Consider the following 14,643-nt stretch of genomic DNA (forward strand, 5'->3'; position numbering starts at 1 on the left):
ACTCTTACTTCTTCCCTGACTAAACAGAAAAATACAGCTGCAAACCACAAGTGTTTCTCTGTTACTGAACTAAGACGAGCTTATAATAAAAAGAAAACCTGTCATTCAAACTGGACATAAACTAAATAAAACTCACCTAAACAGTCTTTGTCTTTCTACAGTCACCTCTGGTTTGGTCCAAACACCCCTCATTTCACAGAGTCAACCCGCCATTGGGTCCGGTTCTGCTCCCAGGTTTCTGCCTGTTAAAAGGCAGTTCTTTCTCACCACTGTCGCCTTGATGCTGCCTCCTTTGTTTTTGGAGCTACATGCGAATTCAGGCCATATTCTACAAATTACACCTTAAAGGTACAATCCATATTTTTCATTTCTGTAATTTTCTACTCTGACCTCATACGATCCCCCATTGCATTGCCTAAATTCCCATATGTTTAAGACTGTTCTCCATCTCAGCCCTTCTGTCCACACCACTTTGAACACAAGAGGACACCCTTGAAACAAAATAACTACTCTGTGTTCACGAGATGAGAATAATTATGGCCTTATGGGCTTTCATAATTGTCCCGCAAGAATGTACATTTCCAGAAACAATGCACTGGTTGCTAAGGATCATCTGCAGGCTTTCATTGGGAACTATATCTGGCAGAGGAGACAGGATGGTGAAAACTGTCCTCTCCCTTCTTTCCTCCTCCTCCGGTGAGCTATAATGACATGCAGAGGAGCGAGGATGAGCCTCAATGATCCCTCTGCTATAGTGCCATCTACTGGGTGAACTCACAACACACAGAGAGAACCACATCACATCTTTGGTAATGAAACTTGACTGATTTTATATCATGATCAGACTCTATATGACCGAAAGTATCACTCCTGTCAAGCCCAGCTCCAGTTAGGTTTGGAAGAGTTTGACTGGAGTGCACAGAGCCCTGACCTGACAGCATGTTTAGGTGGGTGGTTCTGTGTCAGAGCGACGTCCACACGAATGCCAGAAGAACAAGATTACAAATGTTACTCACTTCATCTGTGAGTAATTTTAATGTTATGGCTGATCAGTGTGCAGCAGGAAGAGTCGGTTGTCCACAAACTTTTGGCCACATAGGGGTAGTCAGATTACAGTGGTGAAAACTGAAACCATTCATTTTTTTGAGTGGGAAAGTTCATTTTTAACTTCAGAAACAATAGTTTGTCAAACTATTTATTTATTTCATATCTACTTTAAAAGTAGAAGTTGGATTACAAGTCAACTTTTTGTAGGTGACAAAAAATAGAGCAACATACACACAACACACTGTTACAGTTTAATATATCTAATTTCCTCTGTTTTCCTGGGACAGTCAGGAGTAGGGGGGAGATTCTCTTTATTTTATTTATTTATCTATTTTTCCCATATATGCATATTACGCTTAATCTATTCATTATTGTTACACTTTCTCTTTCCCCATTTTCCTGCTTCTGAACACACAAACACAAACTGTGATTCAACATACAATGCACTATACCAGTGTGTTTTGCTTGATCGCTTTTTATCTAGTCAGTCTTCCTGTCTCCATTGCCGACAGTATCTTTTTTGTTATACGTAGTGTCGCTTTGAGCATGTTTCTCACTCGTCTTGTGTTGCATCACTAAATTAAAATAAATAAATAAAAACATAGATTAGAACTTGAAATATCAGGCTACCACCTTGAATTTATGTCTGCCTTCTGTCTTTTTCCTTCCTGTATTGATTTAGGGATCCATGTTGAACTTAAAGTATCTCGGACATAAATAATCAAAATATATCAAAAATAATCATTTTGAGTATGACAAAATGTGGAAAAAAATAAATGTAATTCAATTTTAAATGTCCTCCACATAGAGCTCATTAAGGTTTCTGTAAACCCCTGAAGTTGTGAAAATACTCTTGAAATGATACGTGAGGCTGAATAAAAGAGTAGAATAGTTTATTGTATCAGTAAAGATCAACAAAAGGCACACATACTGAGGGTAGACACACACCAGCGTCAGTGTCTCTCTCCAGCCTCATACCATCATGTGATCATATAGCAAAATATACCATTACATCCATTTTCTATCTGCAGGACTCAAAGGGTAGAAGTCATTCAACCTTGGACAGGCTGAAAACTGATGCAGTAGATTAGCAGACTAAACTCTGCAGCTCAAGATACAACATAAAGCAAAAGCAGCCTTTAGAAAAAATAGATTCATATATAATTAGACACCTTTTCTACACATTGAAGCAAATCAACCATACAAAAATGCAGAAAACTATCTCAATAGTACAATAACTGGTGAGCTGCTTGTAAGAAAGTCCATGCTTATTATTAGCTTCATAGTGGCAATGTTACACGATCAAAAATAGGAGTAGTACTTTTATCATAAAACAGTTTAGGAAAAAACTTACAAGTCCATATAATGCCAAAATATTAGCTTTGAAAACAAGAAAAATACACAAAAGACATGTCAATATACATGTTTATAGGTGGACCATAACGTCTGGAAAATAACACGAGTCCCTTTCAAGCAGTAAAAGGCTTATCCAAAAAAACAATTAGAAGTAAATTAGTAAAGGAGTGCCATGGCTTTGAGATACTTTTTGGTTGAAATACTGATCCCAGAGTTCACATACGCGAAGACTACAGTGATGGCCATGCTACTAAGTTATATCTGCGCTTTGACGCATTTCAACGCTAAGAGGTTGAAGGGTGGTGGGGGGGCAGAACTGGTCTTAAGCCATCGTTACAAACAAAAGCAAAATTACAACTAGAATAGTTTTGCACAAACGACTGCATTTTTGTTCTAATTAACACTCTCAGAGATTCTTGAATTTTCAGCTTCAAACCGAAAAATCAAGCCAAAAACTTTTGTCAGAAGAGACGTTTAGGTTTGATTAAAAAAAGCTCTGATAAATTATTCTCGCAGGTATATATGTTGGAGGAGTGCAGTCTAGTACGGGTAGCTGTCTGGGAAAGCCAGCCCCTGGATGCACTGCTCCCCTCCCTCAGCGAGGTATGGACCCTCCTCCTCGAAGCTGGGCACGGGGAAGCTGTCCTCCTCGCTGGGAGGTAGGATGGCGTCTGGGTCGGCCTTCAGGCTCAGTCTCTGGTTGTCTGGGAAAGCCATGGAGAAGAGCGCCTCAGGGTTGCATACGAATTTGTAGACATACCTCTCCCCGGCCACCTGTAGAACAAGGGGAGAGAGGGAAAGATCTTGAGTATGTCCTTATTAAGGATCACGTTAGGATAATAGGGCTACACAATAGTGACAATGCAAGTAAGGCGAATTAACTTGAACTCTTTCACATTTTAGACGTGTTCTTTGTGTTTTCATGGCATTTAACAGGGTATCATGGGGACCAGGAATAAGGTGGCTATATCGCAGTAAACTGAAATATGGCCTGTAGGGTTATATTCTTAACTGGCAGTAATGTCACAATGAATATCAGGCGATGTTGTGGGGTAACCAGTGTAACAAGTAATGTAACTAATTACTCTTGACATTACTTTTTTCAATCCCAACACTAGTCTGAGGAATCTCCTACCCTGCATATGAGTCAACCAAAGATAAGGTCCAGTCCCAAAGGTTGAGATTCTCTAGCCCCACCATCAGGCCAAATGTCATTATTACAACTAATCAGTCAATGATCCTGTAGAATGTGAAGTGTGAGATTATTACCCTCATGTACTATAGACAGTGTATTATTTCCTTGGTGGGCTCTTGTGTGATTTTTGTGACGTGCAGAAAAAGTTAAAAAGTTGATACGTCCATAATAGCAGATGATACAATTCCAAATGTAAAAAGGAAAACACACACTTCATAACACGTGTAACCAAATATAAAGAGTAGAGTGGAGAAGTGAAAGATGACCTGCCTTTACCTTCTGCATGATGCCCTTCTCATAGTAGTATCTCAGTGAGCGGCTCAGCTTGTCATAGTTCATGGCTGGTCGATTCTTTTGGATCCCCCAGAGTCGGGCCACCTGGACACAAGGCAGGAGATAAAAAACATCAATAAAACAACTGGATTGATGCTCAGGTTTGTCTTTGTTACATTAACCAGATAATGATTTCCGCCTCTGATACAATACTGAACAATCCATAAAGCCTACAGCTAAAATCTGCTTGCTAACTGGATTAACGTATATTTTATCTGTTCATAAAACATAGGCAAGGATTCATCTATCCACCCGTACCATTTTGTCCTCACTCATTTAGTAAAGTCTTGTGACTCCCAACATTTTGCATTTTAATTACGTATTAAATTACATTTTCTATTCAGCATTCACTAGTTTGTATTTTTATTTTTTAAATGAAGCCTTTTTAAATGGAGCTGTGTTGTTGGCCGATGACTGACCTCTTCAGGGTCGATGAGTTTAAACTCCATGTTCCGTCCCGTCCAGACGATCAGGTGTGCGTTGGCCGGGTTGTCCAACAGTGTGAGCAGGAACTGCCAGAGCTGCAGGGAGCCCCGGCGCTGGTACGGCAAACCCTCCTGCTTCACTTTACCTGCATACACAGTCAAATAGGACACAATGAGTATGGCTCAATCCCATTTCAAATGTTTATCCCTAACCCCTCATTTTCAAATGCCCCTTTGCCCCTAAGCGGAGAGTGAAACCTCACTCTGTGAAATCGGCCAACTGCCTTCAAAAACCTCATACGTCATCTGTTATCATCTTCTTAAACAGAAGGGACAGACATTTCCAATATGGCATCTTCAGCTGTGGTGATTTCTCTTACGTAAATGTGATTATGGTATAACCAGGCACTATCTCAGTGCCATTTGCCATTTATCTATAGAGACAGAAAAGCATGGATGCTCACAATTTGTTTACTACTTCACGCTATCAAGACTTTGCTGCTGGACTTCAGTTACATTTTGGCCCTCATACATCATCAAAATGCAGGACCATCATGCATAACTCTACCGAGATATCAGGAAACTTGTTTGAGAGAAATGACCAAAATACATTGAAATGACAGCGTTCTCATTATCTTCAGTTTGAAGGGTGCCTCTGAAAAAGCTCAGTTTGGAGGGCCATGTAGCCCTAAAACTTCTCCCTACCCTACTATACCAACAACAACTGGAACACACCTGGGCATAACAACACATCTTTCACAAGGGTTCAGAGCAGAGGGAAAAGTCTATGAGTTTTAACGAGAAAATCTTTTTAGAGCTATGGAGTATTCAACCATCCATCTTTGCTCACTACAGGTTGGGATTTCTTTTTAAAATGCAAACATGAAATTATCAGTTGTTTTATGGGCACTGGCTATGAGAAGCAAGTCATTTTTAGTTCAAATTCACACTGGCCAATGTCACAGTCTTACCTTCCAGTCTTTCTGGCACAACACAAGTGTCATCATAGTACAAATGTGGCTCATGACCAAACCCTGTGGGGCAAAAATATATATATATGTATATATAAATGTATAATACATATAAGTCCAGATTTTCTTTTGGCTGAGAAACAGACTCAGACACCATGGCAAAAACTTATTTCATAGCAAACAGAAACAAACACAAACTCACCAACATTGTTCTTCTGGTACAAAACTGAAGACTTTCCAAATGATGACGACTGGCAGGTTTGAACATCTAGACAACACAAGACAAGTCATCATAAGCAAATTGAAAGCCAACTGGAAGTCTTTGGAGTCTCTGAATGCCCACCACTAAATGTATATAGGTTATTCCATACCAACTCACCTAGTGCCTCCCAGTTCCTGTCATGGATTGTCTTGAAAATAATTATTTTGAAACTTCACGAGACCTGGCAAAATCCTATAGCTGTACTCCAAATAAATAGAATGAGTTCTGGATTTTGGGTGAGTTGGCATGGAATGACCCATATGCCATTGAATCGTTTTCCAAAATGTAGCAGATAACCAACACACCTGAGTCGAAGCCAAAGTCTCTTGGCTCTTGTTTGATTGGGACATGGTTGAAGGCAGTTTGGGGCGGGGCCACACCTGGACCGGGTGGTCCTGGTTCTGGGTATCGCGGATCCACCAGATCCTGTTTGAAACCTCGGGGGCCGTGGGGAACCAGGGGCTCTGAAAGGTGGCGCTGGTACGGCGGTCGTCCATCACAGCTCAAGGGTTGGTACGGTCTGTTCACCGTTTTCTCCTGATGAGGGAAAGACACACAGGGCTCCGACAGCTGCCGCTGAAACCTGACATGTGGAAGAACACAAGTTGAGGGTTTGAAGTGACTTGGTTTCAGTTAAAACATATAACAAAAAGGTATGAGTCAGAACTCACCTTGGTTCTGAGCTGAAAGGTGCACTGGGGCAGCTGATGGAGGGACGTGGCAGAGCAAAGTGCTGGCTTTGGTTGGCCTGTGGGAGGTTGTGGTGATGGGAGGGGCTCAGGGCTGGAATGTGGCTTGGGGTGCAGTTATTGGTCAGCTGAGGGGCAGGAGGTTGCAACTGCCTCTTCACGGGTTGAGGTCCAGTAGGATGGGTGGAGCCACACGGTACTGGTGTCGAGGCTGGATTCAGAGCTTTAAGCCCAGCTGGCTTGGTGTCACAGGCACTGAGGAGAGGAAACAAGAAGGAAATGTCAGGTTTCTGTATTAAATGCCTCACCCATAATTTTATTGTGACTGATACATATGTGTTATATAAAGCACTTGTCTAAAAACATTGATTTTTGTACCTGTAACTATAAAGGCACATGTCAGCTTGGAGCTTTCTGCAGGGAGACAGCTCTTTAGATGGACTGGACTCTCGCTTCACTTTGCTGATAGGCAGTCCATGAAGCATCACTGCAAACACAGACAGACAGACACACAAATAATCATCATTCTGTTCTAAAGATGTGTTCCCTGACATTAGATTTTAGGTGTACAGAAGACTTTTTTCCAACACTTTTTTCTAATCTGAAGCTAATTTAAAGTCTGTATGTTTAGAATTTGTTTGAGAGTGGTAACGTCATCTGTAAATGGCTTATATGAGGATTTCCAATCAGGTTTTAGATTGCATCATATAACCAAAACAGCACTGGATAAGTTGGTCCTCCTAATTGCAACTGACAAGGGACTTGTCTCTATGCTAGTCTTGTTACGTCTCAGTGCTGCATTTGACACCTTTAGGGAATATCATTAGAAAATACCCCATTCATTTTCATCGTTATACAGATGATACACCATTATACTTATCCATTAAGCCAGATGACACTAATCAGTCAGCCAAACTTCAGACATGTCTTAAAGACATAAAAACCTGGATGACCAGCAATTTTGCTGGCAACTCTGCTAATGAACTCATTATCTAATGATATAGCTACTCTGGACAGCAATACTCTGGTGTCCAGAACCACGGTAAGGAATCTGGGAGTTATCTTCGATCAGAATTGGTCCTTTAACTCCCACATAAAGTCACCTATGAAACATTGCAAAAATCAGGAACATATTGTCTCAAAAAGATGCAGAGGGATTTGTCCATGCTTTTGTTACTTCAAGGCTGGATTATTGCACTTCCATTTTATGCCCCAGTAAGTCTCTAAAGACTCTTCAGCTGATCCAGAATGCTGCTGCGCATGTACTGACAAGAACTAATATTAGAGATCATATTTCTCCCTTATTAGCCTCTCAGCCCTGGCTTCCTGTAAAATCAAGAATATAATTTAAAATCCTCCACCTCACATACAAAGCCCTTAATGACCAGGCACTGCATCTTAAAGAACTCATACTACCCAATTACCCCACTAGAACACTGTGATCCCAGGATGCAGGGTTAATTGTGGTTCCTAAAGTCTCAAAAGTAGAATGGGAGGTAGAGCCTTTAGCTATCAAGCTCCTCTCCTTTAGAACCATCTTCCAGTGTCGGTTCGGGAGGCAGACACTCTCTCTTCATTTAAGAGTAGGCTTAAAATTTGCTTCCCGACACTCAACAGAGAAAATGTCTATTCTGTATGAGGAGTGATACTTATACCCCTTTCAGACAAAAAACCCCACTAACACCTGCTAACATCTGGCACTTGTGTTTATTGTGAATGAGTACGATCAGTATCAAATGACTTTGCAGTGGTCACGGGTCTTTATTGGCTCCAGCTCCAACAGGCAGTAATGGCAATACATGACCGGGTGGACATGCCAATTTTCGCCCCTGTCAGGAGCAACACGGAGGCTCCATTGTCTGAACCAGAGCAGCAAACTTGTCAATGCTGTGCACTAGAGGTAGGCTCCTTCCATTTTTACCCTTCACAATAAGAGTCATGGATAAATGCTTATCATTGGAAACTTCACTGTTAGAAAGCCTGTCCAGGCCCCCGGCAGATGACTGCAGTGCTGCTCTTTGATGACTGTTCAGAGGGACAGCTGACTCCTTCCTTCCTTATTACTGTCCTGTTTGTGCGTTCGTGAGGATTATGTGAATACTGTACATAATGAGCCTGTTAAGGATCATTGTAGAACGGATGTATGATGTGGTTAAACTTTATAGCTTTATCAGTTTAGATTGTAGAGTTGTAACTCGCTCTAATGTGCAAGCCTTTCCTTCCGCAGTTATCCAACAGTTCACTCGTATATTGTATAACTCGGGTAATCATTTATAACTCCTCTAATATGTTATCATTTCAGTTCAACAGCCTGTGATCTGCTCTGAGTGTCTGCATGTTCAAGTTCACTGTTATATTATAGGCTAATTCTGACGTGAATCTCCATTTCTATATACTCTGTGTATAGACTTAATTTCCTTGTGCTTTACTGCCTCATGTATGTTCTAGTAGCAGCTAAGGTTAATATTGTGCATTGGAGGATTATGGCTAGTCAAGTTAGTGGTTTATTAACCATTGTTGGTTAATACAATATTTGTGATTATCATTATATTACAGCCTATCCCTATATTGCAACCTATATTGATGGTCCTAACTGTATTTTTTCCTTTTATTTCTCATAGAACACAAACACAAGCTCAAACCTACACACAGACTCAAGATAAATACAGTCTACACCCAGTGTGCAGCAATTGAGAAATAAAGCCTCTTGAACATACAAGTGTGTGTGTATGCTGTCAATTATTATTGAAAATCAGAATCGGCAGGTCAGACTATAAAAAGTTTTTAAAACTCGGAATCAGCTAAGGAAATTGCAATTGGTGCATCTCTAGCCCTGACACACCACAAAGACTGCTCAGGAATGGCCTGAGGAACCTGACAAAGAGCTCGAGGCCTACAAAGTTCCCAGATCCGAAGCAGGTCAAGCATCCGTGGGATGTACACGAACAAGTCTGATCCATGGAGGCCCCACCTCACAACCCACAGGAGTCGAAGGATCTGCCACCAGATGCCACAGGACACCACCAGAGGTCCTGTGTCCATGCATCGATGGGTCAGAACCAATACTGATCCATTGCAGCGCCTCCATTCATCAGACTTGTTCCAGCACATTCCAATGATGCTTGATTGGATTGGGATCTGGGAAATCAGGAGGCCAGGTCAACACCTTGAGTTCTTTGCCGTGTTCTTCGGACCATTCCTGAACAGTTTATGCAGTGTGGCGGGGCGCATCGTCCTGCTGGGGGTGGCACTGCCATCAGGAAGTGCCATTGCCATGAGGGGGTGTGCTTAATCTACATCAATGTTATTTGATTCACCTCTTAGTCCTTTCAATGTTTTAGCTGATCAATGTGTAAAAAAAGCTGTTTTTTGAGTCTTATTCCCAGCTCGTCAAATACTGACGCTTTGGTTTTCCCAACTTGGCAAGTACTGACGCTTTGAGATGGCGTCTGACCCAACCTATGATCCCGAAGCGTATATATAGCAGCAGGACGGTGTATATGGAATAAAGTCAAAATAAACTACACTGTGTTCATCACAACGAGGGCTATGAAAATACCTGGATTGCCAACCGAGCCTGCTAACTTCTGGTTTAACGCCCGGCTAATTTGAACGGGGATAAAATAATTTAATCGTGCGGCTCTTCTAGACTTTCCAAATGTTATTGGACCGAATGGCTCTAATTATGATAGTGAAATGAGTCATTCTGTGGGGGTTTGATACGCTCAAAATAATTTATCTACCGTTTTACAGACGCTTCTTTCACAATGGGTTGTTTTCTCTTCTGTTACAACTGTTTCCTGCGCAATCCTGACGTAGGATATACTGTATCAGGCCTTGGCAACACAATAATTGTTAGGGGGAATTCATTGTTGGTGTTGGCCTTTTTTTATGGGATTTATTTATATACTGTTGAAAACATTCATTATGAGATCAAGGCATAAATAAAGAATGTATATTATCCCCTGAGCGCACTCTATAAATATTAGAAAAGAAAAAGATACTTACAGCTGTTGGACTGGAAATCTGGGACAAACTGCTCATCATCAGGAACCTGAGCTGTTACAGGGGAAAAGACAGGATATTAAAAGACTCTTCCCATCAAATTTTCACCCTTGGATATCCTGAGACAGTAAATCAGTGAATGTTAAATTCCCTGTGGAAAGGCATGACCACACTGAAGTGTATACAGTGTGTTTTTTTATTACATGTGGTTTCCTGATCTCACCTTCTGCGATCCATATCTCCTGGAGCTGGCTCAGATCTTGAAAGAGCTCTGCAAGACAGTTATGAAATCAGATTTAATGAAATTAGACAGTTATGAAATTCGAATTAAATAGGCGTACTGAGATCTAATATGTATTAACATTGCTTTCCAAAGTGAAATAATGTGATACTTTAACAGAATTACCACGTTAACGTTCAGACTCTAATTTATGTTTTCTTCTATCTGGCAATCTCCTGCTCACTTTTTATCAAGCAAATTGTAGCATTTGCTGTGGACATCAATGTTTCATACAAATACAAAATTCAGAAAATAAGTAGAATGGACCCTCTTTACAGGAAACATTTTGACTGTCAAAGCAGGAAAAGCACAGGTGGAATTTATAACATTAATGATGGTTGTGTTAGGTGGGCTATTTTCATGTCTGTAGTATTGTGCATGCTCACTCACTGGCATGTCTTGTTAGAACACTTAATAGAATGGAGCCATTGTTAATGTTAGTTGTCAAACCTGTGCTTTTCCTCCTTTTACAAGTCAAAACGTCTGTTGTGAAAAGAGCTGTCATGGATCAGGTCCAACAGTCAACAGTCCATTTTATTTGTATTTATACAGCCCAATATCAAAAGCTGTCTGCCTCAAAGATACCATGATGAGCTTACCTTCTGTGTCCTGAGCCAGCTCTGTGTCCATGAACTTCCTCTTCCTCTCACTGAGACATCTCTCTGCTTCTCCTATGTGACATTTCTAAAAGTTCAACAATAAACCTGTTTAGTGAACATAAATTGTGAAACCGAAATGTAATCAATCCTTGGTCGCCCTCTTACACAGGTCGCTTAATGTACGAAATTGTTGTTGAATTGTTTCAAACTCACACTCTCAGGGACCCCGAAAGGGACCTGCTGATCATAAAAGCCATCCATGTTGCAGGAGTCTTCACCCTGGAATAAAGAGGGGTGGGACGACAGATTAGGAAAACCTTTCTCCTTACCTCCATGACCTCACAGCAGGGATGGTGACACGAGTATGAGACTTGGACTAAAATCGCACTTAAGTTGCCTCGCACAGAGACCTGAGTCTTGACTTGGAATTGCACTCAAAAGCCTTGAGACTCGACCTCGCGCTCTGGGACTCGTGAACAATCTTTGTTTTCAGTCTGGCGAGCTATCCCTCCCTCCAGTTTCACAAGCACGCGGCCACAGATGATGACTTATACCGCAGCTCAAAACAACACCACAGCTAGCACACCGGCAGCTGCTGTGTCATTTGTCATCACCTTTGGCTATGAAGACTTCACACAAGGGCTAAACAAAAGACTCGCCAAATGGAACGTCTGCAGAATCAAAATAAAGAGCGCTACATCGACTACATACAACTTTATCAGGCACATGAAAACACACCTGAATAGGTCAGTTAGTCAATTGTGACAGTTAGCATCTATGGACAGTTAGCAAACATGTTTAGCTCTAAAGGAAAGCTTTCATTGTGTGTTTTTTCATATTGAAATATGATAAGCCTGTTTAAAGTGATCATATACCAAAAAATGATCAATACTAATACAGTATGCTAATAGATAAAGGAGTGATAATAACACAGTTCCTTAGATATAGTTATACAGTGTTCTCAGCAGACTGGCTGACATCCAGCAAATGATAGAATTCTCATTACAGCCATAAAAGACTTGAGACTAGACTCTGACTTGCACCTCAGAGGCTTGAGACTTGACTTGGACTTGCAAAAAAAGACTTGTGAGTATCTCTGCCCTGCAGTAGTGTTGACAGTGGCCATATAAGCTCTGTTGTCAATGACAGCCTAATGCAACCTCCTTCAAGTTAAATCTGACGTGCATGCAAGCTGCAGGTGGAACAAGTCTTCCAGGACCTTTAAATAGAGGATGCTATAATGCTAGTTTGCTAGATGCTAATTTTAAGGAGAAAAAAGTACTGTGGAGGCACTGTCAACTTTGCCGTCCAACTCAGAGAGAGGTGTGTGCTGCAGAGTCAATAAATGCCTCGTCTTAAAGCTGCCATGTCAAAACAATATTATTGTAGATTACAAGAAACGTGTAAGGCACTGCAGATGGATAAATGTTGTTTCTGAATGAAAGGGGAGTTTACATGATGACAGCTGCATCTTAATCGAATCAATAGTGAGGCCAGTGAAGATTCACACCTCTACTAATAATTAATGCACTTAAAGTAAATCTTTGTTGTAGTGTCTCAAAAATGGAGAAACAGGTGTTGGTATAGTTGGACATTTTGGTATACAATAACAACAACAACAATAATAATAATAATAATAATAATAATAATAATAATAATAACATGATACATTATATAACAATAATATCTATAGTCAAATTATAGTTATGATTTTTGTTTCATTTTTGATTTACTGAAAGGAGCATGCTATGCTATGTTTTGAATATTTTGTATACTACATTACATCAACCCTATAGAGTGCTGCAGGACTGAGTCCTTAAACCCAGAAATAAGTTTGTATTTTGGCATTAGATTAGATAGATGTATCTGTTCATGGTAAAGTGTGTGTATATTATAGTGTAATAAGAAGCTTAGTGGCAACATTAAAGTCATGCAACCGCAATGTAGTTAATTTATAGCCTAGCCTTAGCTTTTCACTTCTGGCGAATGCATTCACACTTCAAAACTATGAGAGTGTGTTTTCAGATTTTTTTTGTTTTTCATCTTAAAGCAGCTACATTCATGTTGAATCTAGTGGCCCCTGTGGACAAAGGCGGTATGAGCACCACTGCCTGCTGTGGTAAAGATGTTGATCTGACAATAGTGGACAGATTTTTAAGACAAATCTTTCTTTTTTAAACACAGCTGTTTACTGGATGCATAGCAATGAGCTAATGTATGTATTTGTGGCTATGTAAAATTAATTACTGTAATGACAATGACACACCTTTGTTTTAGTGTTGTACCCTACAGACAGACTACAGAGCAGCTTCTTCTCTGAGGCTGTGAGACTCCTCAATACATCCTCAGCACACCGCCATAAAAAATACATTACATTTTTACGACTTATTCGACTTGGTGACAAGATTTAATACTAATAATAATAATAGCCCAACGACATAGCCAATCTTCTCGTTGATGGTCTCTTTTTTTTGCAAATGTAGTTCATATGGAGGCATCAGTATTAAACTGAGACTCCTTCATAACCAGTTTGAAATTGAAAAGTTAGTCATGTTAAAAACCTTCTGAGATGATACTAACATGGGTTAAAATGTTGGTAACACTGTTTAAGTCCTTTAAATTCATCTACTACATCTACTTATTCCTGCTCAGTCAATCAAACTAAATTCACTGCACTAGGAGGACAGGGACAAACTGATGGTCTTATGTTAAATGACATTAAGAAGGTCTCTCATGACATTAACATAGGAAAGTCAAATTCAGGTTTGCTTTTCTTGAAGTCAGTAGGCTTCCGTAGGTAAACAACACCTCCACTACAACTGCTCTTGCAACTGATATCCAATTGATATCTGGTCAGTTTACTCACAACACCAACACAAATTAAATCATACATCCTGCCTGGGTCCTTCCCCGTGGTGTTTTCAACCAATAAATCAGAACACGTCAATAAAAACGACTGGGTAGTGGAGCTCGGCCTGCCGCACAGGAGGCACAGCACGTCTGCGGGGCTCTGCTTGTTTTTCTCAATGAAGTGTAACTTGATCCCGGCGGGTGGGGGCAGCTCACCGTTGACACATTAGCCAACAGAGCACCCAGAACAGATTTACGACGCTAACAGGCCCTACGGGCAGCTGCTGCAGACGGAAACGCGGCTATGCACAGCGGACAGATGCGGGGACATTGGACGAAACGTTCCCTTTGATTTTCAGAAAATGGCGTTCGCCTCTCGGTCCGTAACCGCTCTCCTCAGTGGCCGCAGCGGACCGCGACGATGCGGTTTATGTAACAAAGCACAGGAAAAGCCAGCCCACGCATGTCCGCTACTTTATAACATGATAGAATATTAATGGAGGACTCACTTGACAGGTGAAGTTTCTTGGCAGTGTGTAAAAACGAGCTCGTCGGAGATGTCTTCCCCTACATCGCCTGCACCTCCTCGACTCAAACCCGACTGTGGATTTTTCTCAATGAACAGCTTTGA

At 40.9% G+C, this 14,643-nt stretch overlaps 1 protein-coding gene across 1 annotated transcript; it reads right to left on the reverse strand.

Moving 5' to 3' along the window:
• Positions 1-1,923: 1,923 nt before the first annotated feature.
• Positions 1,924-14,595, reverse strand: LOC140992061 (ETS translocation variant 5-like). Its single transcript, XM_073462296.1, has 13 exons — positions 14,522-14,595; positions 11,376-11,441; positions 11,163-11,247; positions 10,507-10,554; positions 10,287-10,337; positions 6,657-6,765; positions 6,261-6,533; positions 5,895-6,172; positions 5,530-5,595; positions 5,328-5,390; positions 4,351-4,502; positions 3,875-3,976; positions 1,924-3,177 (listed from the first exon to the last, which is right to left on the reverse strand). The coding sequence occupies exons 2-13, from the start codon at positions 11,421-11,423 to the stop codon at positions 2,944-2,946; spliced, it is 1,509 nt and encodes a 502-aa protein (XP_073318397.1). The 5' UTR covers positions 11,424-11,441; positions 14,522-14,595; the 3' UTR covers positions 1,924-2,943.
• Between the last annotated feature and the right edge of the window lie 48 nt (positions 14,596-14,643).

Source organism: Pagrus major, chromosome 24, assembly GCF_040436345.1.
Source record: "Pagrus major chromosome 24, Pma_NU_1.0".
Lineage (NCBI taxonomy): Eukaryota > Metazoa > Chordata > Actinopteri > Spariformes > Sparidae > Pagrus > Pagrus major.